This window comes from Tinamus guttatus, unplaced genomic scaffold, assembly GCF_059628265.1.
Source record: "Tinamus guttatus ecotype Peru unplaced genomic scaffold, ASM5962826v1 Tinamus_guttatus_pri_ptg000314l, whole genome shotgun sequence".
NCBI classification, from domain to species: domain Eukaryota; kingdom Metazoa; phylum Chordata; class Aves; order Tinamiformes; family Tinamidae; genus Tinamus; species Tinamus guttatus.
In genome coordinates, this window is record NW_028288848.1 from 11,329,631 (window position 1) to 11,354,420 (window position 24,790).

General features: G+C 43.7%; 2 protein-coding genes across 2 annotated transcripts; both read left to right on the plus strand.

Moving 5' to 3' along the window:
- Window positions 1-762: 762 nt before the first annotated feature.
- GDF10 (growth differentiation factor 10) lies at window positions 763-11,571 on the plus strand. The gene is made up of 3 exons (XM_088528904.1): window positions 763-1,058; window positions 6,314-7,218; window positions 11,324-11,571. Exons 1-3 carry the CDS (start codon window positions 827-829, stop codon window positions 11,513-11,515), a joined length of 1,329 nt encoding a protein of 442 aa, XP_088385030.1. The 5' UTR covers window positions 763-826; the 3' UTR covers window positions 11,516-11,571.
- Window positions 11,572-17,007: 5,436 nt separating this feature from the next.
- On the plus strand, window positions 17,008-19,955 carry GDF2 (growth differentiation factor 2). The gene is made up of 2 exons (XM_010220828.2): window positions 17,008-17,353; window positions 19,015-19,955. The coding sequence occupies exons 1-2, from the start codon at window positions 17,008-17,010 to the stop codon at window positions 19,953-19,955; spliced, it is 1,287 nt and encodes a 428-aa protein (XP_010219130.1).
- The last annotated feature ends 4,835 nt before the right edge of the window (window positions 19,956-24,790 follow it).

Consider the following 24,790-nt stretch of genomic DNA (forward strand, 5'->3'; position numbering starts at 1 on the left):
TGTGACGAACATGCAGGACAAGCACCATTCACTTTTAAACCAACCCCACACTCCATAAGCTATGTGAATCCCTCAGAAAATTGCCCTGCCCTTGCCCTCCTTCCCAATACACATGGAAGCATCCCAGTGATCCAAGTTCATGCCCAGCCACTTCGACCCCACTGTTCAGCTGCCTGCTCGACGTTATTAGCGGCCCTTGCTGCACCGTGGGCAAGGGCGCAGCGGTTCTTCCCAGGCGTGGGCTCGCCGGAGACCCGGCTCGCCGCCAGGATCCTTGCAAGGAGCCCTCTTTAAAGCACTGCTTTCCTAAGGAGGCTTCGCTTGCAGGAATGGAAAAAACCCGCTCCCTGTCTTGCTGCGTGCACGGGTGCAATCCTTCCTCCTCCTCATGTTGGTCCTGTAACACTCCCCCCCCCCCCGCCCCTTTTTATTCTCCTACGATGGGTTTTCTGGCCCCCACCAGCCAAGGTGCTGCCCCGCTGCTCGGTGGGTCTCGGCTCCCCAATCAGCGGCCGAGCCCTCAGCAATTGAGAGCCTCTCCCCGCTCCGCTTTAAAGCGCGGAGAAGCCCCGCTGGAAGGGGGGACGCGGCTCCTGCAGCGCCCGGTGCCCCCCGGCCCCACTTCGCCCGGCAGCCCCGGGGATTGGCCCGGCAGCAACAGCGGCGGCGGCGGGGGGGCCACACCAACCCACCCGCCCGCCCCCCGTGCCCGGAGCGGCCGCCGCCCCCTCGGCGCGGAGCGGCGGAGCCAGGCGGGAGGGAGCCGCAGACGCCGGCAGCGCCCGAGCCGCCGCTCCGCGCTCCGCTGCCGCCCGCAGCAGCGCCCATGGCCGTCCGCCTGACCTGCTGCTTCGTGCTCTGGGCCCTGGGCCCCGGCGGCTCCGGGGCGGGGGGGCGCCCGGGCAGCCAGGCCCCCTGCGCCGCCTCCGCGCCCACACTCGGCGGGCTCGCGCGGGACGCGGCCGCCGCGCACATGCTCAAGCTCTACGAGCAGTACAACCGGCGGGGCGGCCGGCCCCGCGACGGCAACACGGTGCGCAGCTTCAGAGGCCGCCCAGGTAAGCGCGCCCCGCGGGAGGGCGTCGCGCGCCCCGGCAGCCCGGCGGACGGCCGCGGGGCCCCCCGCGGACGACACGTCTCCTGCGACGCCCCCCCTCCCGCCCCTTGCCCGGCTCTCCCATCCCTTTCCCCGGGGCTTCGCCGCCGAGCAGCGCGCCCCGCAACCCGCCCCTGCTGCAGGCACGAGTGCGACGGGAGCCCCTCTCGGTGCAGCCATCGCCGCGAGACACCCTGGCAGCAGCCGAGCAGCGGCTGTCCCGGCCCCAGCTTCCCATCTCGCTCTTGTCGCGCTCGCACAATTCGCTGCTACCAACAGTGCCGCCTGCGGGGCCGCCGAGGGTTGCCCGGCGCTTCGGTCCCTCAGGCTGGGGAGACGCCTGCCGCCTGCGGGACCGGCCCGCGCTCCCCTGGCCTCACAGGAGGGTGTGAGAGCAGCGAGTCTCCTCAAAACCCATCTTCATCTGCTCTTGATACTTCAGAATGATAGCCCAGTTCTTAATAACGCTCTCCAAACTTGTCCCTTGGCATAGAAGCTCCACAAGCTCCATCTCTGGGAACTGCCTTCCTTTCCTTAGCTCCAACAGGCTTACAGAAACTCGCTGCTTAAGACTCATGTCAACGTACAGAATATCATCTCTGTAATATTTCCATGACCTTTTATTTTTATAAGCTTATTTGATAAATAATTTCAAAATTTGCTTTTTAAGTTTCATTCCCATGTAAAAATTGTGTGCAAACAATGTACAGTGTTTATTAGTAAATGCTTACTAAAGCATCGCACATTAATTTGTGTCCTCCAGGGCACCCTAGCTTTGTTTTATGTAAAATTAAAAGGCTTTAAAAAATACTCCATAAAAGAGTATGCAGCTAATAGATTTCTAGATGTTTTAATGAAGTTTAAAAGTACATCCAGGCATTTGTGAAGGAAGTAAATCTTTAGTGCTTTGGTTCAATAGCCGTCTGTGAATGAACAGGGGTGAGGAAGGAACTTCCCCGGTGGGCAGGTTATTCCACGAGATCTTCCTCTTCCTCTGGCTCTTTTGTGACCCAGCAGATAGTGGCTGCTGCCTGAACAAGGCCCTGAACCAGCTGATCTAATAGAAATACAGGAATTGTCTGTATTTTGTGTGTGTGTGGGTTTTTTTTTCAAATTTTAGTATATTAACTGAAAAATGGCTTACACATAAGCAGCTGTATATTTTTAAAACACTCAACTAGCATGACATTTAAAGAGCAGTTTATCTTGCCCACCAATACACTCTTCTGCACAACAGATCAGTAATATTTTGCCCATCTTGCAGCTCATAAAATCAAGGCATAGAAAACTGGAAGTAACTCCTCCAGGGTCAGGCAGTGGAAATAAAGCACAGCCTGCCCCAAACCTGTCCCTGCTGTGTGCCCCTCCTCACCTTCATCCCACCTATGCCCTGCAGCACAGCACGAAAGCAGAAGCTCCTCTGCAGTGTTCCCTTGTTAGAAGGACAATGTGTTATCTCCTTGCAGTTCTTCAAATTGTAGATAAACAGCCTGAAATAAACCTCAGAATGATACAAACTGGGGATAGGAGGGGGCAATAAGATAATCCTGTATCTGGCGCTATGTTTTGTTTTCTGTATCTCCTGCAAGAACTTCTAGTGTTCTCTGCCTTGAAGTCCACCATTTTCCTCTAGCAAAACATGTGGAATGTCTGTTCCTTATAAAATACAGATGATGTTTCTGATATTATTGAGATACACAAAACAGGCTAACATCTATAATTTTGTTTTCCCAAGCAATGAGCTCTTTATAATTACGCCCTTCCAAAGATCTGTAAGGCCTTACATTTTGTGCCACAGGTTAAAGACGTTTCTGTGGGACACTCGAATATCACCACTTTTTCAAGACTGCCAAGACAAGTTCTCCAAAACTGTGGAGTGTTGCTGCAAGTTTATTTTGCTCTTTGGTCATACGCTATTGAGGGCTCCTTAACTGTAACTGCCATATAGTTCTTGCAGAATCTATACATCCTATACATGGCATGAACAGTCTTGAGTATGGAGGAGAAATGTTACATAATAACTCAGTCAATGTGGAATATTATGTGCTATATAAACTTTGCATGTGTTCCAAGTCAAAACTCTCATGTTTCTCTAGCAGCACTAAACTCTCAGGAGGACAGGCTCTAAATCTACAATCAGTTCCTTCTAACTCACCCCCCACGGTGTTCACAAGAGATCGTTATTGCTCAGATAATGCACTAATACAAAAAAGGCACTTGCAAATCAGTTGAGAGTCTTTTTCTTCTGGGTGCTTCCTAGTTTTCAGGTAATTCCTTATCTTCAGAAAACAGCACCAGTTTACTGAAGTTGCACTTACATCAACACATTTCACTGGCTCTGGTCACAGCTGGTAAACAAAGCGAAACATTAAGTTATTGTCTGTCATCATCCAGAAGTATGAAACAGAGGAATTTGCTTTCATAGCATGGCCTGGCCCACTCACCTGTCTTCTCTGCCCACCTCTTACGTGTATCCTTCAGAAATCTTGCCCATACTACTAACCTGAAGGTGTCTACAGCAACTAAAAGTAGATACAATCACTAAAAATATTAACATATTTAATGCATACAGCTTACACAGTTCAACTTGGTGTAGGCCTAAAAAAAGAAAGTAACAATTCTCAGTTTACAAGTTGGTAAAGGCCTGAGTGATCTGATGAAATCTGATATACGTGACGATGCTCCAGCCGAAACTCATGTCTTCTCAATTCCTAAAAAGCCAATGCCTCCAGTTCCTGGCTTTCCAGCAGCTGCAGATTCCAAAGAACCTATTCTCTCCTGCAAAGAATCTTGGTTTTTGAGGGGTTCGTTTCATTTTGGAATATAGAACAAATTTAGCTAAATTAAAATTCCCTCTCTCTGAGCTATGGCTCCAGATTCTCTTCACATCTAAAGGCCTGGCCTCTGGTGCCTGTACCAAGTGGTGCATATGCTCACCATTCCCATCTGCACAGCCAACGGGGCAGGGAGCATTCCCTCCTCTGGAGCTTGGCGTGTGCTACTGCTGACAGCCACATTTCAGGCGTACACAAAGCTCACGAGGGAGAGGTGGCTGGGAGCCTTTTCTCTTTTTTTTAACTATGTCTTCTGAAAGGCATAGACAACAGCCTGGTGTTCTAAAGGTGATATTATGATTAGTCTTCTATTTGCTCTGGAAAATAATCCAGCGGCGTAAGAATGCATGCTCTTGTGCAATTTCTAGACTCCAAAGACTTAAATCAAATTTAAACTCTGATTGTTTTTTTCATGGTGTATCTGTGCCTAAGACTACACTTTTTGTTTGACAAAAGTCCCATCCCTGATAGAATTAAGTAGTCTCCTCACTGAACCCTGCTCCTGTTTGTTTCCTCCCTGCCACTTGAGAAAATGTATGTGGGTTCCTGCAGCAGTGCAGGTCACTCCACTCTACTGCACCAGGAAAAAAGTATGGATGGGTAGGTGGTGTGGAAACTGTCTACTTGAACACTGGTGCTTTCAGACTGTATGCGCAGGCCTGGCACTGATAAACAGCCTAAACTGCTGTGGATTTGTCCAGATGATGGTTCCGGGCAGTAAGTATTTGAAATGGCAGACAGGAACCACTGATTTAGTGGGATATGGTACCCTAAATTTCCACATTTCTAATGAAACTGTGCTTAAAAGGAAGAACATTCTGCCTGGTGGCAGTTATCAGAGCTGCCTTTAGTTGTCAGCTGCCAGCGGTTCTGTGCTTCATCCATCCATGCAGAAGAAACCCACGGGAAGTGTAGCTGGTGGGGACTGCCAGAGAGCTTCCAGGTATGTCAAGAAGGGCTGCCAGAGGGTTTGTCCATTAGCGTGAAATAAAGGTGTAAGCTTACCAGCGGAAGTCCTTGAATGACTTCCAGGTACCACACTAAGCTTCAAAGTACGCGCATCATTTCCTGGTTTTGCCACCGTTTTCCTGTGTATTCTTCAGCAAATCATCTTTTAATTTTTTTTTCATTTGCCTTATTGAACTGTAAAAGAAGATGAATAATCTTCCTTTTGTTCATGTTGAAGCAATAATTTTTGTCAGGGAGCATCTGCTATGGCACACACAGCACATGTGTGTTTGCACTTGAGGCTGATGTGATGTCCTGGACTCCACACACACAGTGAAGTTCAAAGAACAAGGTGGACACTGCCAAAAACTCAACAATAAAGAGATGATGTCTCTGTCTAGGGATCCTATCTGTACTTGTGCCAAAGGGGAATTATGTTTAAGAAGTACTGCAAACATCATGTGTTCTGTGAAACAGAATTGGTGACTCTCGGGTGGACAACACTTGGATGACACTCTTGCCTCACAGCAGTAGCATTTCGTTATTCAAAAGGACTTTGGACTCGTTGTAGTTAGGTTACTCTGAGGCTCTTCCATAGCCTCAGACAGACTTAACAGAGAAAATCAGTCTAAATGTTTCTTTTCCCATCATGTTAACTATACTTTGGCATACTCCCTTCTCTCTTGTGAATGATACAGACCTGGAGGTGAGCATAGCTGTGAAAGTTTAGTATTTATGTAAGCTGGGGACATTTGTTTGTTTGTATGTGTGTTAAAATAAACCAAAGAAAATAAAACAACTCTTGGGTGCAAAATATACAGTGAAGGCATGGTCTTCTGATTCTGGGTTTACATTTTAACTTACTAAGAGGGCTTTCTACAGTTTGAATAAGCCTGCTGTAAACTATTACTAGTATATTTTTTTTCCTGCCCTTGAAGATGGGGCAAGTGTAACCTGGAGACAAATTGTTCAACTAAATAAAAAAGAAGCTATATCCAGTAGTTGGAATAATATGCTGGGAAGGGACTGGAAACATTCAGGTTCTGAGCTCTGACATGGGCAAGTTTGTTCTGCCTCTCCAGGCTTAACTTTCTTATTAACGAAATAGACCCACAGATCCTTTTCTTGAGTGTGTGGACCGAAACTCAGCCAGAAACTGCAGTCTCTGGGCACAGATTCATCCTTTACATATGCAAAAGGTGGGCAGCATGTTGGAGACTCCTGATGTTACTGTTATACTACTATTAAAGACTGAATTTTCTTCTTCTCATTCATGTAGTTTTAAGGTGAATAACTCAGATAAGCTCAGTATATTACCTGGTTTGAAGTGGGTAAATGAAAAGCAAAGTTTGTCAATCCACTTATTTAGCAATAGGTGACTTAACTAACACTTTGGGTGTAAGTATTTATCCATGTTTTTCTTGCTCTCTCACAGAATTCGTAGCGCAGAGGCCTGTGTACTGCTTCAACCTGACATCAATGCAGGATTCGGAGATGATTCTTGCTGCCACGTTCCACTTCTACGTGGACAAACGCCCGCGGCACCGGGAAGTGTTTTGTAAGCGGTCCAAGAACTCGTCCTGCCGCCTCCTTCACCTGCCCCAGGTTCTGCGGCTCAACATCATTTTCCGAAGTGTTCCCCAGAACTCTGCCTATGGACTAGTCAAAGGGAACATCACTGTGTTTCTCCAAAGACGAGGGGCTTGGCATGCAAAGGACATTTCACACCTTATAAAAGAATCAAAACAGGCTGGAGAGCTCATTCTCTGTGCTGAGCTTGATTCTGGTGAGAAACACCAGGGTTTCCCTGAAGAGGTTGCCACTCACTTGCCTTATATACTGGTTTATGCCAATGATCTTGCAATCTCCGAACCAAACAGTGTAGCAGTCACCCTACAGCGGTATGATCCATTTCCTTCCAATGATGGAGACCCAAATCTATCCCCAAATGCTTCTAATGATACTCGGGTGAAGAGGGACACATACCTCAGTAGCTCTATTCAGAATAACGAGTTGCCAGAAGTAGAATACAGCAACAAATACAATAAACATGATATATGGGAGAATGCCTACAAGTCCTTAAAACCAAAAGCCTCACGCAAAGATCGAAGGAGAAAAGGGCAAGAAAACACAGAAAAAATCTCAAAATCTCAGGTGCTAAATTTTGATGAGAAAACAATGAAGAAAGCAAGGCGAAAACAATGGAATGAACCAAGGATTTGTTCAAGAAGATACATGAAAGTTGACTTCGCTGATATTGGCTGGAATGAATGGATCATATCTCCAAAATCATTCGATGCCTACTACTGTGCAGGGGCATGTGAATTTCCAATGCCTAAGGTACTAAGTCTTCTCACTGTTGTTAACCTGCAAGCATAGTCCAACAGATCTACTTTCAGCGATTCAGCTACTTCACTTGTTAGATTTTACCTTGCTTTGCTCAGCTTAGTAATTTGAGTGATAGCTTTTCTGCCAGCTAATGCATCAGAGTGCAGAAAAGATTTCAAGTTTTCCCATAAGTGGAGTCTGAAAGAGAGAGATTTTGAATGTTTATGCCTTCTTATGAGCACAACAGTATCACACAGGAAGGCTGAAAGAACAAAAAGAGCGTGTTGTTTTTTTGTTTTGCTTTGTTTTTAATATAGAATAGTAAGAAACAAACTATATTGAAGACTGAAGCAACACTTTAGGTAAGAAATTAAATTAGATTTCCTGATAAATCAAAAACTCTTGAAAAATACTGCCCCCTGTCAATGCAGCACCTTCTGTTTGTCACCGTAAGGAAAAGATAGCTGAACCCTACAATTCTGAGGATGGATTTTACTTCTAATTTTGCTACTATTTGCTTTATAGACAGATTAATATACCAGCACTAACAGCTTGGAGCCAAAAATCCAGAGAGTTTTATAGCCAAATCACAGTTACAGGTACACAGATCTGTGGATTTTTGCTTTGTCTGTCTAGTTGGGTTTGCTTTGGAAAAGGTTTACTTTTTGTTAGTTTATGACTTCTAAGAGAACATAGGCTTAAAATATACAGATTCACAATTGTAACTTTAAAAAAAGGTCTGTCTTCAATTGAATAATGCCTAGGGTATCAGCAGCAGAGCATAAATATAATCTCGGCAGTTGTAAAAAAAAACGTTGTTCTAGGTGTAAATTTACTAATGTGCACTTAAGTAGAAGTAGATGGCGATGGGCACAAGGGAGAGGATGTGCTAGATGTACTTAATGATCCTCTGCCTTCGTTATCACCTCATGGTATGGCTAATGTTTCTCTACCATGTAATACTGTCACCTGGCAATGCAGCCCCTTCTGTTGCCACCGTAAGGAAAAGAGAGCTGAGCCCTTCTGAGAATTCTGAACTGGGATTTTGATCACATATGTGGCTGCTAGGAGGCAGCTCCAGCAACCAGCCAGGGTAAGGTTTGTTTATGCACAACATTTAAAATGAATTGCTAATGAAGACAATCAAAATTATTTGGGCTTAGCTAACAGATCTCTTAAATAGCTTTTGACTTATTCTTGGGAACACGTGGGCAACAGCAGCCCAGGGTTTGCCATGTGAAATTATCTTTACTCCTGATTATGAGAATGGGCTCCAAGGCTTTCATGCTTCTAACTCTTCTATAAACTCATCATCTTTAAGGAAGGTCTGTTTAGCAAATACTATCTTGAGCCATCAGTCTCTTCCCGATGTGAGGACACACTGCTGAAAGCAGCTCTCGGACCATGCCTCAAGATAACATCAGCCTAAGATTACTGCCGCATTCGTCTGAATGGTATTTGATTGACTTCTGTTGCTAGGTCAGGATTCTGGTTCAGTGTCCATGAGTATCGCTGGGAAACTGGGATTCTGAAAAAATGTTCTTCTCCTGACCTACAGCAATAGGAATACTCTTGATTTTGTCCTTTAAGAGTCCCAGTTCATGAGTTTCATTCTGAGTGCAGAGTTCAAAACTGAAAACAAAACTTTCCTGAAGCTAGTAAGTGTTGCTTATTAAGATGTAGGGGAGAATGTGTTGTTTTTTTTTTTTTTTTTCCCTACAGGTTTTAAAAGGAAAGGGGGAAAAAAGAAGGGAAGGAGCTATGGGCTATGGTATTTCAAACCTGCTGTTCAGCTGGTTTTCAATTTCATCCCCATCCTTCTGTTTTCTGAGGCCAAATCTGTTGCTGAACTAGGACTGTTCTGAAGGTTAGATAAGAGCAGAACCTGCCCTGCTGTATATACCTTCATAGCCAACATTTAAGACAACTGTCCTAGCACCATGACTACTGGGCATTCAACTCGTTCTTGCAGACTTTCCACAATAACACACTGGTACAGAGGCTAGTTTGAAGCTCAGCCCAAGAATCACTGCACACTTAGGCTCATTTTCCAGAAGACCCAGAAACTTCTGACTAGGTGAGGGACAGATGCATTAGAAATGTAATTAGTGTTATCTCTTTGTAGCCTGATTTATTCAGACTGGATTATTTTGGACAGGTTTGACAGTTTCCAATACTACACCTGTCTCACATCTTACTTGCTCTTTGCAGCCTCTCTGGCTGTAGAGCTAGAGAGCCTCTTACTGGGATCTTTGCAGGTGCATCCGCAAGATTCCCAAAGGCCGGTAACTAGGACTAAAGGCTGTGTTTGCTATCCCTTGCCTGGGGTCAGCAAGTTCTCTTTGAGTAGATTACCCAGATCTATGGATGTTTAAAAAAAATCAAATAATAAGGAGCGAGGAAGATTTTAGGATTTTTTTTCATAACAGTTAAAACAAGAGCTAGATTCTAGAAGTGCCACTTACTTAAATTCCCAAAGTCTGCAACTGCTCATACACCTGCAAATTACTTTTGTCTCCCTCTCGCTTTCCCAGTTTTCTGACATGGGCAATGTGGATAGGAGGCTATTTCTCCTTCATGTTAACAGCTTTGAAATCTAAAGAAGAATAGAGGCATAATGCAGGACAATGCTGCTAATTATGCCAAGACACTTTAAATACAAAAAGGCTCTTTCCAGGAGAGGTCCCCTCTTGGGAGCTCGACATAGGGATGATCTCTTGAAGCCCAAAAGAATCAAGACTGTATTTCGCAGTTTTAGCCTGTGATGGTTGAAATGAGCACTCTCTAGTTCAGAAACTTCTCAAAATTTCAGCAGTGAGGTTTGATTCATATCTTCTGGTATGATCTTACTCTTAAGTATATCAAAATTGAATTATCCTTAAAAAATCTCATTTATGAAACCCAAGCATTATGTAACTTTATCTGTTGAAATGAAAAGTCAAGTTTTTTTCCTAAATGCAATCTTCATAATTGGAGAGATGCTATTACTCTCACTTGCTGAGACAGTTTTCAAGCAAGATGCTGCAGTGGAGGGTGGCAGGCAGGGCTCCTGTGCCAGGTGACTGGGGCACACGCGCTCTCTGCCGTGCTCTGCAAGGGCAGACACTGTCACCTCCTCTCCTTTCCCAGGGAAGCTCTGTTTGATGGTAGCTCAAGCAATAGCATTGCTGAAACCTCCCTAGTGCTGCTCAGCTGCTCAGACTAGAAGGGTCGAGTATAGCTTGTGAATAAATGCTAAAAATATCACTTACATCTAACTATTAAATACCATACACTATTTATACAATCTAAACACTGTTTTTTTTTTCTCAGTGTTTTTATACCTAATAGCCTCCATTTTGCGTTATTCTCAAATATTTTTCCCTGTGTAGCTCTATTGCATACAAATATCACCTGAATAACTTTGCCTAGTGCTCTCCAGAGCACTCCGCAGCTAAACTATAGTGAGTTCTGACTTTGTGCAACTGCTGTCCTCCCAGCTTTTATTATTTTCCCTTTACGAGGCTAGTTAGAACTCGAAGAAAAGCCTGGTGAGGAAGGCAGAGGGAAGCAGAGAGCCTGCACGTTTGTCATGATCAGAACAGGTCTGTGACGTTGATAGACCATTTTGGAGTAACTCCTCCCTGTGGACACTGTTCCTGAAGCACTTCTACATTAGAATTATTCTTTTAATACCAAGCAATTACTCTAGGGACAATAAACTAGTTGCAGGTTAGTGAGAATGAAATTTACTCCTGGACTATAGGAATAGTTATTTTGGAAAGAATTACAATAAACATATTTCCCACTCAAACTGTATGACAAAGAAGCAGTCACCTCAGCCCTTTTTGCCTCTAGCATTTAGTAACTGCGGTCAGGGACTCTCTCCTTCTTTTTAGGCTCCTGAATGCTGGCTGTGCCACCAGTGCCCTCCTCTGGTATTTGCAAAGGCAGCATAAGGACAGGGGCCTCCTGGGCAGGAGAGCTGGGAATGTGAGGGACTGACTGAGCTGAGCCGCCCTGTGACTCACTCACATATATTCACTTTTGGGGGAACAAAAAACTGTAATTTTCCATGCCCATGTCTGAAATTGACTTCTCGTGAATGAAGCAATAACTGTTTCCTTCTATGTTGCAGATCGTCCGGCCATCAAACCATGCTACGATCCAGAGCATCGTAAAAGCAGTGGGCATCATTCCCGGCATTCCAGAGCCCTGCTGCGTTCCTGACAAAATGAGCTCGCTCAGCGTGCTTTTCTTAGACGAGAACAAAAACGTGGTTTTAAAAGTATATCCCAACATGTCGGTTGAAACCTGCGCGTGCCGATAAGTTCACAGAAATGCATCTCTAACAAGACCTAAGTATCCTGCCCAACTACACTGAGAAAGCCGGGAATGGGAAAGGAATCCGCCGCTGCTGCTGGACAAACACAAACTGACAGCTCCTACAGCTGGCGCGCAGAGGGATGGAAGCAGCTCACGGGGAAGGATGCGTTTGGATGCCGGCATCTGCCTCACAAGCTAACACTGATTCACCTTCCAGGACATCAACACTCTGCAATTTCTTCTTAACCCATCTTGCCAAGAAACATGGTATTTAGTGCAGAAATCTAACTGTAAGGTTTTCCATAATCAAAGGACTAAAATATGTTTTATATGCTATTTTTCTGTTTTCTCTCTTCAGTTAACCAAGAAGATGGGAAGTGAATTCGCAAAGCAAGCTCATTCTAGAATATCATTTGGTACACAAATCAGAACTTTTTGCCTAGAACACTCATACTCTTAATCCACATATTTATACTGAAAATGCTGTAATAAAGGGCTTAATATGTATATATTCTTCAGGATGCAAGTGTAGTGCACTGTATAAGCTTTTATATATACAGTATGTTAATATAACCATTTTTGGTTACCCCTCCCTAAAATATAATTTGTTCTACAAAAGGCATATGTAATACCCCCACTCCTGGTTTGCTGGATAATTTCAGGTTGTTAAACATATATTCTCTGAATATCATACTATATAGTAATATGTTGAAATACTAAACATAAAATAACCAAGATTTATATTTTTGTAAATTATACTTTATCCCCTAGTTTGTTACATGCTTTTAACAAAAGCTAATAAATTAAAGGTACAGTAGTATCTAAATATAGTTGAAATGTCTTCCTACTATTCACTTGGTTACTTTCTGCTAATTAGATGGAAACATGTAGATGCACGTTAAGCTCGTCATAATGTGCATCAACAGATTAAAGCCAGAAGGGAATATTAAGCTCATCTAGACTGACCTCCCACACAGCACAGATCAAAGAGCCTTGCCCAGTAGTTCCTGTGTCATGGCTAAAACTTCTGTTTTGAGCTTGGAATTATCTTTGAAAAAAATGCATAAATTTGTCTTTACAGATTTCAAGTGGCAGATTATCTCTACTGGACTACAATCAGGCATTCTCAGAGTTAGTTATCTTTGTTAAAATGTTGTGGCTTATTTCTAGTCTGAATTTGTTGAGCTTTGGCTTCAATTCACTTAATCTTACTCTAACCTTTCTCTATTAATCCCTTTTGTCTAACTTATAAAATATTTTCCCTGTATATTTTTAGTATATAGCAGCAGGCTGAAATTACATCTTGGCTAAGAATCAATAGATACTTTGATTTCTTACTATTCCAAGCCCCAAAACAATTTCTCATGGCTCTTTTCCGAACTTCTTCCAGAAATTTCAATAACTAATTTTTCCCCCAGCAACAAAGAACAGACAAACAGGACATGGTATTTGGCAGTAGTTCCTCTGTAAGTCTTTACAGAAATAAATCTGCTTCCCTCCATCTAATGTATAATCCAATCTTGATGCAACCACAATAGTCCTCTTAACTGGAGCTCTCTAAGAGCTCATGTCCCCTTGCTGTGACTGTCACTTTTCCCTCCCAGGGCGGCTGCACACCAGGACACACTGACCGTGCGCTAGTCCCTTGTCATTCACAGGCTCCATGGTAGCAGAGCACAGGTGGGAGCAGAACAACCTGCACAGGAGATGGCATGGAGTGCAAGACACGGAGAGTTTACCCTTAAAGGAACAGTCAAAGCCAAGATTCAGTGTGCACACAGGTATCTGTACAGACAGTTATGGATCCAGGCAGGCATTTCTGCTTTTGTTAGTGATTTACAAAGGAACTGCTGGGACAGACCTTCATGTACTGCTGTAACTAAAGATCTCTCTGGGAGGATTTTGTGCTCTTCGCATAGTGACAAACGCAACTGAGGTTGAAAGAAGTAATACTAATTGCATATAAAAGTTCAAAAGCCCTCAGAAAGTCATCATTTATTCCTAAGTACACCCTGAAGTATAAAATCATTTCTAAATCTTAAACCATCATCATTTCTGTCCTCTATGAAGGAGAAGTCTAGTTTTACTCCCATTTAAAATCAGCTCTGAATGAAATGGCTACTAGGTTAGTGTAACAGTCTGCTCTACTGCATTTTGTTTTCTTTAGAGAATCTTTCAAATCCTGAGTACTCCTCAAGTGGAGAGCTGCTTTCCCAGATGTGCTCAGGCAAGCAGTTAGGAAAGAGAGACACCAGCCCTTGATCTGTTATTAAGCCTGCAGGATGTACATGAAACTGCCACTCCTACACCCAACAGGGAACCTTTAAAATCTCTGAAAGTTTAGTCTGCATGTAAAGAGTACTGTTGACAGAACTCTGTCATTTAGCATTAGAAAAAAACAAAATTATATCCACAAGTGGCATAGCCTTCCTGGCTTCCTTCAGCAGGACTATTCTCCTATTTGCAATATTTATTTTACTCACAGAAATAGTGTAACTTAGAGAAGCAAACTCTTATGTTTCTATTTTTTTTTTCTCATCTCCATGTACGTTAATGTGGACAAGGCCTTAACCTCTATTTCTTTAGAAGGGCTTACTACTTCTTAGGGCTTTGATATTTAGATGTCTAATCTATGCCTTTAGGAGAGACACCTTTGCATTTAATCGATTTAAATTGTTCTCTAAATGGCAGAAATGCAGTTGCAATACAGGGATATCCTCACTTGCTTCCTCTCTTCCAACAGATCTATTGATTTCTAGGAGCATCCTAGAAACCATTTCACTCAATCTTCATGTTACTTAGTTATTATGGACAAATACTTAAATTAGTAAGTCAAAAAAAATCCATTAAATAATCTTAAAAGAATTGAGGGTATATTAATATGAGAAACTAAAGAGGAAAAAAAACCCACAGTTGATGCTAGCCAGTACAGTATTATGGAAAGTGTTTTTCTAATGCAAAATCAGTTTCATTCTCGGAGGTCACCGCGTAATTGCTAAAGGTAACTACAACAGCAAGGAGTTACCCAGGCTTTTGCTGATTATTTTGACGCAAATGTACATGGCAGCATAATTAAGAGAGACCGCTGGACAATATTACTGTGTTTCATGAATTAATATATCACATGAATTAAGAACTGTCTCACTGCCAAATCTCAAAGAGCAGCTTTTGGAAGGGAACTGTCAACAGAAGAAGCTGCTACTTGCAGAGTTTCTGCAAAGATGACACTTGGCCTGACATCATTTGACATCTTCATATATGAATTGGAAGTCAATACAATAACCCAAATGGCATTCGCAGAAGACACTGCTCAGGAGAGAGATATTCATACAGAGTACTAGATCTGGCTGCACTCTACTTAGCCAAAATCCATTTCAAAGTAGACACAAATGCAGAGCTTGGTACTTGGGCACAAGCAATGGAGTCTGTTCCTACCGAGTAGAAGAGCATGACCTTGAAAGCCCTAACTCCTGGGACAATTTGGGTGGGTGTTTAGGACTTACAGTGCAGCATGAGTGGCCAGCATACTGCTACGTACAGAGAGTTGCCAAGGCTTTGGAAAGATACATAGCGGAGTTGTGACCACAGAACAGGGGGTTTCATTTCTACATGTGGCACTAGTGACTATCACTAGAAAACTATGCAGAGCCCTAGTGTTCTCCTTTTCAAAAAGGCATTGAAACTTAGAAGAGCTACAAAAAGAGTACCAAAACCAGAGAAAATACCTAATAGTATATGACTTAAAAAGCACAGGCTGCTTATTTTCACTAAAAGCAAACTGAGAAAATGCCAGCACTATGAGTCTCCTTAAACAGGCAGGAAATACAAGACATCTGCTACTGCCTAGCAGGTGAGGCCAGGCACAATGATATGGTAAGTACTACTTTCTTTAAGTGACAGTGAAAATTGTTCAGAATATATGCCACAAAATTGCAAGAAATCCTCCATTTTTGTTACATCTTCACATAAATCCCGGAGAGCTTTACAAAAGATGTTTAGCCAAACAAAAGTAATGGATAGGAAATTATTCTGTCAGCAGTAGAAAATACAAAATCCTTGAGAGAAACACAGCCACCTTGCAATTTAGGAAATTAGGATCAATGACAAATAGTCCTTTCTGACCTCATGCCATAGAAACATAGTTAACCAAAATCTGGGATCACCATTATCAAACAGAAACAGGAGTATCTAAATAGCATGGTTTCACTTGAACCACTCAGTGTGCACTTCTAAAAACCCGAAAGAGAACGACCAGCACTGAGATAGACGTGGCAAAATCTTTTCTTTACCTTTGCAGTGAGTATTTCAGTAATGTAAGAGCTCACAATATCATTCTGATCTAGCAGCACAGTCGGCTGTGCTTAGAAAGAACGATACGCTTACAGTTCAGATAAAACACCTAAGTATCACTGGATTAATTCATAGCAGATTCAGTAAGATAAATACAAAATATATTTTTGCCTATAAATAAACCAGAGGTTTCCTTTCTTGTTGCATGAGAAATTCTGTCAGTTCTATATTTTTGTCTTGGCCCATACTTCACATGAGTAACAGTTATCTTCACAGATAATTTTCTGTATCTTCATACAGACCTTTTAACTTCTATACAGGCTTAGAAGTCTTACTTCTGTCTTCATTCTCAGGTCACTGGAATAAAAATTGTGTGTTCTTGGCCTGAATTGGCCAACAATCTCATATATAAGAATATAAGAAATAAATGACCTAAGATGCTATAAAAATAAGACTGACTTCCCAACCACCAAAGGAATCAAACTGCAAATAGAAAAGCCTGCACATAGCATGAAGCAAACTTGACACAAAACAGATATTCCACTGTGTACAAATAACAGCTCTTTGCTGATAAACGCAAAGAAATTTTAAGGTTGTATGTGCTGTCATGAGATCATGTCTTGCAGAATCACAGGCCTCCATCAGATGACTGGAGGATTTCTGATGGTATATGAAGGGGCTGTAACAAAGATTTGTGAGGTGTTATTCACAAAGAGCTGAGAGGCTAATTTTGTTCTAAATCCCATTTTTCTCGTCTTGGTGAAAACAGAATAATACTTCACGTCCCTAAGAAAGTTTCTCTGTGTTGGCAAGGAAATGATAAAAGAGTGTAATTAAGCAATGATGACCCTACAGTGAAATGTGGATTCTTTACAATATACAGTGTCCTTCCCACCAGCATATGTGTTTGTCAGATGTTTATAGAATCTTCATTAACTAAGAGCTTTGCTAGATAACAGAAGCTAAAGCATGGCATCAATGACTCAGATAAGGGCAAGTGTACAACCAATCTGCTTGACAACTGACAAGAGGCTGGGGTTTGAAGCGGACTGCAAAAGGACTCAAGAAAGTGATCTGCAAAGGGCATCCCCATTCCCAGTGTCTGCCGTCCATCTAGTTTCCTCTGCCTGTAATGAAACAGGAGTTTTCATCATTTAAAATACAACTGTCCTCTTGTCTCTTCATCAGAAAGTAAATATAGAAGAAATGCACTATTTTGGGGTACTAGCTGCATTGTCTGTTTTCAATATAATTGCCTGTTTGACAAGAGGCAAGCCTCTGAAAGACTGGGACAAGCCACCAGCTCTGGGAAAATCCGATGCACCCTTTCGTGATCCTGGGCAAGTGGAAGACGAGACCCACGTCGACTTTAAAGCTTTCCTGGAGAATATGAAGATGGATTTACTAAGGAGTTTGAATTTATCAAAGGTCCCCTCACAAGAGAAGACCAAAGAAGAACCACCACAGTTCATGATTGATTTATATAACAGATATGCTGCAGACAAGTCCTCCATCCCTGCATCCAACATTGTGAGGAGCTTCAGTACTGAAGGTAGGAGATGTCCTAAATACATACACCAGAATTTTAAAGAAGTATATGAACAAGAGGTACTCAGATTCCTTTGTAATTCAGAGGGAATTGTTTTCCTAACTCCCACGGATTATTTAGAAACAAAATAGATTAAAATTTTGGATTGCAGTCTTGCTCTGTAGTTTCTTTCAATCTTTAAAAAATACCATTATCTTTAGTTTACTTCTTTCATATTTTCATCATACAATATCTCTTTCTCAAATGCACTGAGACACTGTAGTGAGTAACAAGGGTTAGATAAATGGTGTTTCCCAAAGTTAAGAGTTTTGGACTGAGTTTTAATGTTAGAATGGTCATTTTGATCATCTGCAACTGAGAATTTCACAGTTGGCAGCTCTTCTTTCCAGGGAGTTCCCCTCGTCCTTTATAAACACCCCATGCAACTGTTAAATGTGTTCCTGGCTCCAAACAAGGAACACTAGTGTTCCACCATTCTTGTGCCTGCAGATTTAGATGCAGAGGGGATTTCAAGCTTGTTTCAACTAAAAAAAAAAAAAAAACAGATCTCTGTATAATATTTTAAAAATAAAGCTTCATCACAAGAAGCAATAAAAAGTTGTAAGTAGATGCAATCCTTGCGATAGAAGTGAAGAAAAATCAAAGCTGTTCATTTAAAAAATACATAAAGCAACAGCACTACAGTGATATCCATGCTCCCAAATTAGTGTTCCAAAACCTAAGCTGGCCAGAACCTGAGCTGTAACAGTACAAACTAGAGTACAGTTTCCACACCCCACTCTCCTCTCTAACTGCTTTAGTGGATAAACATTGTGAAGTGCCAACAGCAGCCAATTAAAATTGCCCTAAAATCCCATGATAACTGACCATCAAACAGCCATCAGTCAGTGATGATTTTTAAACACTACTAGTTTGGTCTTCCAGCAAAACCACCACCTCTCCCCAGGCCAAACTGCTGGTAGTGCTCATACCTTGGGAGAATAAAGCTCTGCATAAGCCCAGGGAGCCTGGCCTGGGACCAACTGGGCCACTGGGACCAACGCATGAAAGTCTGAGTATCACCCAGTCCCATTTTAGACCGTGAAGCTTCAAGTTTGAGTTTTTCAAAGCATTTATGTTTCCTCTAGCTCCCAATAACCCAAGATGCTCTCAAAGTTATTGGAAGAAAACAACAAAAGCCTCATCACGGATAATTCTTATATAGAGACCCTCCTCTGTACCAAGGGGCCCTTGTCCATTGGTAGGGCAGCTCACCTGAGAGCATTGTGATAAATGTAGGAAATACACAGCTTTTTTAGGAATTCTTCTAGGTAAAACTTCTCTAGAAAATTGCTTAATGTAATTACTCTGTAGATGTCTTATTCTGTGCCTTCTACTGACAACAGTGCCCCCCATTTTTTTTTCTGGGCAGAATATTTATGCTGCCTTCCACTCATCCACATGCCTGACTATGCAGGCATGGCGAAACACTCCCAACACCAGGGACTTTTTACATCCTACCCCTAAAAATCTTACCAGAAACCTTTTCTTTTTTCTTTTTTTTTTTTAAGTAAGTTCTGGGGAGCCCTTGTCTTTGTGGTGTCTTTTACTCCTGCATCTTTAAAGATCAAGTTACCAGGGCAGTCAGAAGCACTGTAACCATATGTTTTAATTTCCTATTGCAGATGTTGTTACTTTAGCAACACCAGAAGAAAATCCATTGCAGAAACACATCTTGCTCTTCAACATCTCTATTCCACGATATGAGGAAATCACCAGAGCTGAATTGAGAATTTATATCTCCTGTCACAGGGAAGTTGGGTCTCTCTCTAGACTGGAAGGCAACATGGTCATTTATGATGTTCTAGACGGAGACCACTGGGAAAATCAAGAAAGCACCAAATCTTTCCTTGTCTCCCATGATATCCAGGAGTGTGGCTGGGAGATGTTTGAAGTGTCCAGTGCTGTGAAAAGGTGGGTCAGGACAGACAAACAGAAGACTAAAAACAAGCTGGAGGTTGTTATAGAAAGTAAAGCTCTGGGTGGTTTCACATGCGGGAAGCCAGACATCAGTGTCACTCCAGACACTAAAAATCTGCCGCTGTTAATAGTGTTCTCCAATGATCGCAGCAATGGGACAAAAGAGACCAAAGTGGAGCTCCGGGAGATGATTGCTCATGAACAAGGCAGCGTGCTAAGGAAGTTAGCGAAGAACAACACCCTGCCTCAAGAGGAAGATGAGAGGGAGGTAAAGGCCATTGCCAAGCCCCACCACCATTCCTCCAGAAGCAAAAGAAGTACCAGACCCAACCACTGCCGAAGAACTTCCCTCCACGTGAACTTTGAGGAGATCGGCTGGGATTCCTGGATCATTGCGCCCAAAGATTATGAGGCTTTTGAGTGTAAAGGAGGCTGCTTCTTCCCTCTGACAGATAACGTTACCCCAACAAAACATGCTATCGTCCAAACTCTGGTGCACCTCCAAAACCCAAAGAAAGCTTCCAAGGCCTGCTGTGTTCCAACCAAACTGGATTCAATCTCCATTCTTTATAAGGATGATGCTGGTGTGCCCACTTTGATATATAACTATGAAGGGATGAAAGTGGCAGAATGTGGTTGCAGGTAGTACCCAAGGCAGCATCCCAGAGAGCAAGAACAGACCGTTTTCTGCGCTGTGTAAATCTGTACATTAGTGATGTAAATGAAAATTCTTGCAAACAAGCTTTGGGGCAGGGCAGGAGGCTGGTGGTGGTTGGTGCTGCTGCTTGTTTAAAGGAAAACTGATGTTTAAAGAGCTGATGTTTAAAGCTATCATTGTAAATACCCATTATATATCATGGCTGAATGCTGGATTAAAATATTGAGATTGAAAAAAACACACATTATTTGATGTCAGACAGTGATACAATGTGAATAGCTTAAATATACTTTTCTGTTAAATCAGTTCCATTCACGTCACAAACAGAAGGATTTTCAGAACAAACTACAGGATCCAGAATGTCCTGTAAATGTTTAATAGGTTTTGGAACGCAATTCTCTCATCCAGCTCTGACATTTTCAACTTCTGTAAAACTCAGTAAAACAAATTTATGCTGCATGGTAAATCCAGGGGTAAATCTTGCAAGCATTTTCTTGTCAGCAATTCCAGAGGCTTTTACAGATCATTTTAATACAGATTATCTATTCTTACAAGTGAAGGTTTGCAATACTCAAAACAGTCGAGATTCTCACTCTTATTTCATTCCTGAGTTTCCTTCTGTGGGTAGCAGGTGCCTTGCTTTCTGCTTTCTTATCCTCAATGTCCCTATTTTTACCCCTTTATGGCACATACTTGAACGATAAGAAGTGCAGCCTTCCGCTTCTAAGACACTGTTTCCTAGGAGGAACAGCAGCCCTTATCTCTGCACAAAGATAAAAAGCCACTTTGACCTACTGCATATTCTTAGTATTTCTTTGCAAGAACATACAGTCAAATGATGTTTGGCCTGCAAAGTGGCTTGTTAGCAGTGGGGGTTGGCAGTGCTCAGCATTTGTGAAGAAAAAAAACGGCTGCTCATTTAGATGCCTAAATATGGTCTTTGGAGTCTGAAAGTGGGCTCCCCTTTTAATTTCTTCTTAGGAGATATTGAAAACTCTGTGTTCTGCAACACAGAGGTAAATACAGTACCATACAACAGTCCTCCCAACTTCAGTTGCATTCAGTCAGGCCCCTGACTAACCAAAGGCCCCGTCCTCCCTGCAATCAAAGCAAGTTTCCTTTGATTTTAATGACGCTTTTCACTGTACAGGAACAGATGAAGCATTTTGCATCGGCTTAAAGTGACAAGTGTAAATACTGTATAATGCAGTTATACTGCATCTCATTTCTACTACTCCATCTTACACACACACACACACACAAAAAAAAAAAAGAGAAGACTTTTGATCCAAACTCACAATAATCTATACAATTCAAACCCACAACAAAATACGCATCTGTTCAAAATGGTGAAGAACACTGATGAGGCAAAAATCTGAACAGTAGATTAATATATAGCAAGCAACAGGATTTAAATAGATACATATGTTTTAAATTAGAGCAGCCTGTGGGAGAGATGAATTCATTTGGTATGAATAGTTCAGCATGAAATCTAATATGCAGCTTATTTACTATTGTTAACTTAATACAGAGCAATTCACAGGTGAGTGCGAGCAAGGCAGTTGTAATTCCATGAAGAACTGCTGGTGACATCAGGAGCCACGAGAACAAAGCACGATTCACCTTAGCCTTGGTCTCATTTATAGCTCTTTTACAGATGAGATCGACGATCTGGGTCCATGCAAACCCCATAACACCCCTAACTGCCTGTCATTAACTTCTTAAGCTTCCAGTGATGGGTCCTCTTATTCTACCACTCCCTACTGGGTTCTCTCTTCATCTTCCAGTTGCTGTTACACCTTCCCCCTTTCAGAAACACTTGCGCTCTTTTCCTCCTTCACTGATGTCTCATGAGCTCATGCTATTTTGGCATCAGTTCCCTGCTCTTCAAGTAACAGAAACAACTAAACAAGCACCCGGCATGATCACATTTGAAGTTACTCACTCACACACCAAGGTAACTGTAGATGTGTGCCCTGAAGTCAGTTAAACACAAGGTTCTGGTCATATTCTGACTTCTGTGAATACAGCACTTTGTTCATAATCATGTGAAAGAGAGGGCATGGGGAAACACCAGTCTCCACATTTTCAGAGAGAAATTCTCAAGAATCAATGTTCTTTTTTCTCTTTTTTTTTTTCTTCTACACTCTACAGTCAAATGTTGATCTTTATTTCCCAGGGTTACAAGGGAAAAAAAAAGAGCCAATCAGAATCAAAAGCCATCAGAATTCAGGAAAAGCAGATTCCAGAATCTACAGATCCCTTCCCAGAATTGTAGTACAAGTCCCTTCTGTATTTCAACAACAAAAACAAAAACCAACTGCTCTTCCAACCATATTCCCATAGGCTTGACATTTCAGTTGGTATGAAAGCAAAATGAAACATGAATCTTTCCATAGGGTGATGATCAGGGTAAAGAGGAAACTGAAACCCAATGGCTAAGGTTTGTGCGAAACTGATGCTTAGTTTAGCAGCTTGATTCATGCAGTTCTGACCATTTGATTTAAACAATTGCTTAGATTCTTTATGTCTCTAGTTTTAACTCCTTTGGGACACAAAGAATCAGTTGAGTGACCAAGAAGCATTAGGAATTATATGGGTGGCCCCTGAAATACTGAGATAAAAGCAGCCTGCAACTGCTAAGAAGCAGGTTGGGGCTTGCTGCATTGTCCAACAGATGTTGAGATAAAAACAAAACACTTGAGTTCAGCATAGACCTGCGAATCAAACATGCCCTTCTACTCTGGATGCTTAGTTGGGTATCACCCTGTGACATCAGAACCACCAGCTGACCCCACAGTAAAGGTTAAGCTGCCCTATAGCACTTCAGCCTATATGATCCAGCTGATGAAAACCAGCCAGGATATAGGACCATTGCTACTTTACATAGCTTTCTATCTAGTCGGTATAGGCAACAGGCCCAGTATCATCTGACCCAATCCACTGCTCCGTGTCATGTCCAAACACAGGGCACCAGATGCCACTTATCACTTGGCACCACAATACTTATCATTTACTGGCAGTCAGAAGAGTCCCATTTCCGATGTTCTTTGCCGCAGGCTGGAAGCCACTACCAGCATAGGAATCAGAAACTTCACAGCAACTCAGCAGTCTGGAAGCGTTCAGCTGATATCTGCACAGGTATCTTTGAACCGAGATTTTCACATAGAAATGCTGACCCAGTATTGCCAATTGGAAAAAAAAACAATAAAGTTTCAGACAGCCCACAGGCTACGGTCTCAAGACACCACAGGTTACGTGCTCCCAGAGCAAAGCTGAGGCTCGTGCCCAGTAAAACCCAGCAGCATGAGGCTCCATGCACACATACAGGGCTAACACTAGGCTAACATCAATTCCTCCCAGCAGCTATCAACACCTCATTGCAGCAACGAACTACACAGAAACTGGCAGGATATGGAAGGAAACGTAGAGCAAGCTGATAAAGCCAACAAACCACAAGTGAACAGTGTCTGCCAAGCAAGACCCTCAAATTGCTCAACAGTGGCTGTCTCAGATGCCCCCCCGCAGCTGCCATAAAGACATGCAGGACCATGGGTCAGGGGAACCTGCCCTTTCTCATCATTTTTGTTCCCTGACTTACCCTTTGCTGTTTAGCATAGACGAAACCAATGCTGGTCTTTCTGAAATCCCTGTGATACTCAGCCTGCCTATGGGGCAGGAGGCTCAAGCTGGGATCACTCCTCAACACTCAGATCTCCTCCATGCTGCCTCACAGTCATCCTTGGGTTCTCTCGGGCCTTTAGCAATATTTCTAGGCTGTGTCCCATCTTTGCCCTGCCTTGGGGCTGTCTCTGGGCTGCAGACTCAGCACCTTCTCTTGCTGCATAGAACCTCTGCACCATCTCAGCACCGTCTCTCGTTGCATGCAGCTTCCATGCCGTCTCTGGCTGCGTGCAGCTTCTGCTCTACCTCAGCACTTTTGCTGGCTGCATGCAGCCTCCATTAAGCCTGCAAGCCATCTCTGGCTGCACATGACCTCTGCGCTACCTCAGGAGCATCTCTGCCTCCATGCTGACTCCACGTAGCCTCCACATTGTCCCTGGCTGCATTCAACCTTCACTCTACCTCAATGCCCTGTTTGGCTGCATGCAGCCTCTGTGCAGCCTCCGCAACATCTCCAGTTGCATGCAGCCTCTGCATCATCTCAGCACCACCTCTGGCTGCGTGCAGCCTCCATGTCGTCTCTGCCTCTGTGTGTCCGCTGCCTTCTCTAGCTGCCTGCAGCCTCCATGCAGTCCCTGGCTGTGTGCAGCCGCCCTGCCTCAGCACCATCTTTGCTTGCAGCCTCCGTTCTGCCTCCGCGCCCTCCCAACGCCGCACACCATCCCGTGCGGCCTTGACTCCTGCTGTGGCCCCGTGTGCAGCTCCGGCCCCGTGTGCAGCTCCGGCCCCGTGTGCAGCCCCGCCCCGTGTGCAGCTCCCGTGCGCCCCGTGTGCAGCTCCCGTGCGCCCCGTGTGCAGCCCCCGCAGCGCCTCGTGTGCGACCCTCGCAGCGCCCCGCGCCGCCCTGTGTGCAGCCCCGCGCCGTGTGCAGCGCCGCCCCGTGTGCAGCCCGCGCGGCGCCTCGTGTGCAGCCCCGCCCCGTGTGCAGCCGCCGCGGCGCCTCGTGTGCGGCCCTCGCGGCGCCCCGTGTGCAGCCCCGCCCCGTGTGCAACCTGCGCGGCGCCCCGTTCGCGCCCTCAGCGCCCCCCGTGCGGCCTGCGCGGCGCCCCCTGCCGTCGCCTTCCCGCCGCTTGCCGGGCGCTCTGCTCGTCCCCACCGTGGCCTCTGAGGCTTGCCGCGTGCCCCGCTCCCCTGGCCGT

Bases quoted from the DNA above. Each gene is read 5' to 3' on its own strand.
- GDF10 (XM_088528904.1), top strand. From the start codon at position 827: ATGGCCGTCCGCCTGACCTGCTGCTTCGTGCTCTGGGCCCTGGGCCCC. The intron at 1,059-6,313 runs GTAAGCGCGCCC...GCTCTCTCACAG, and splicing joins CAGCTTCAGAGGCCGCCCAG to AATTCGTAGCGCAGAGGCCT. The intron at 7,219-11,323 runs GTACTAAGTCTT...TCTATGTTGCAG, and splicing joins GTGAATTTCCAATGCCTAAG to ATCGTCCGGCCATCAAACCA.
- GDF2 (XM_010220828.2), top strand. From the start codon at position 17,008: ATGCACTATTTTGGGGTACTAGCTGCATTGTCTGTTTTCAATATAATT. The intron at 17,354-19,014 runs GTAGGAGATGTC...TTCCTATTGCAG, and splicing joins GAGGAGCTTCAGTACTGAAG to ATGTTGTTACTTTAGCAACA.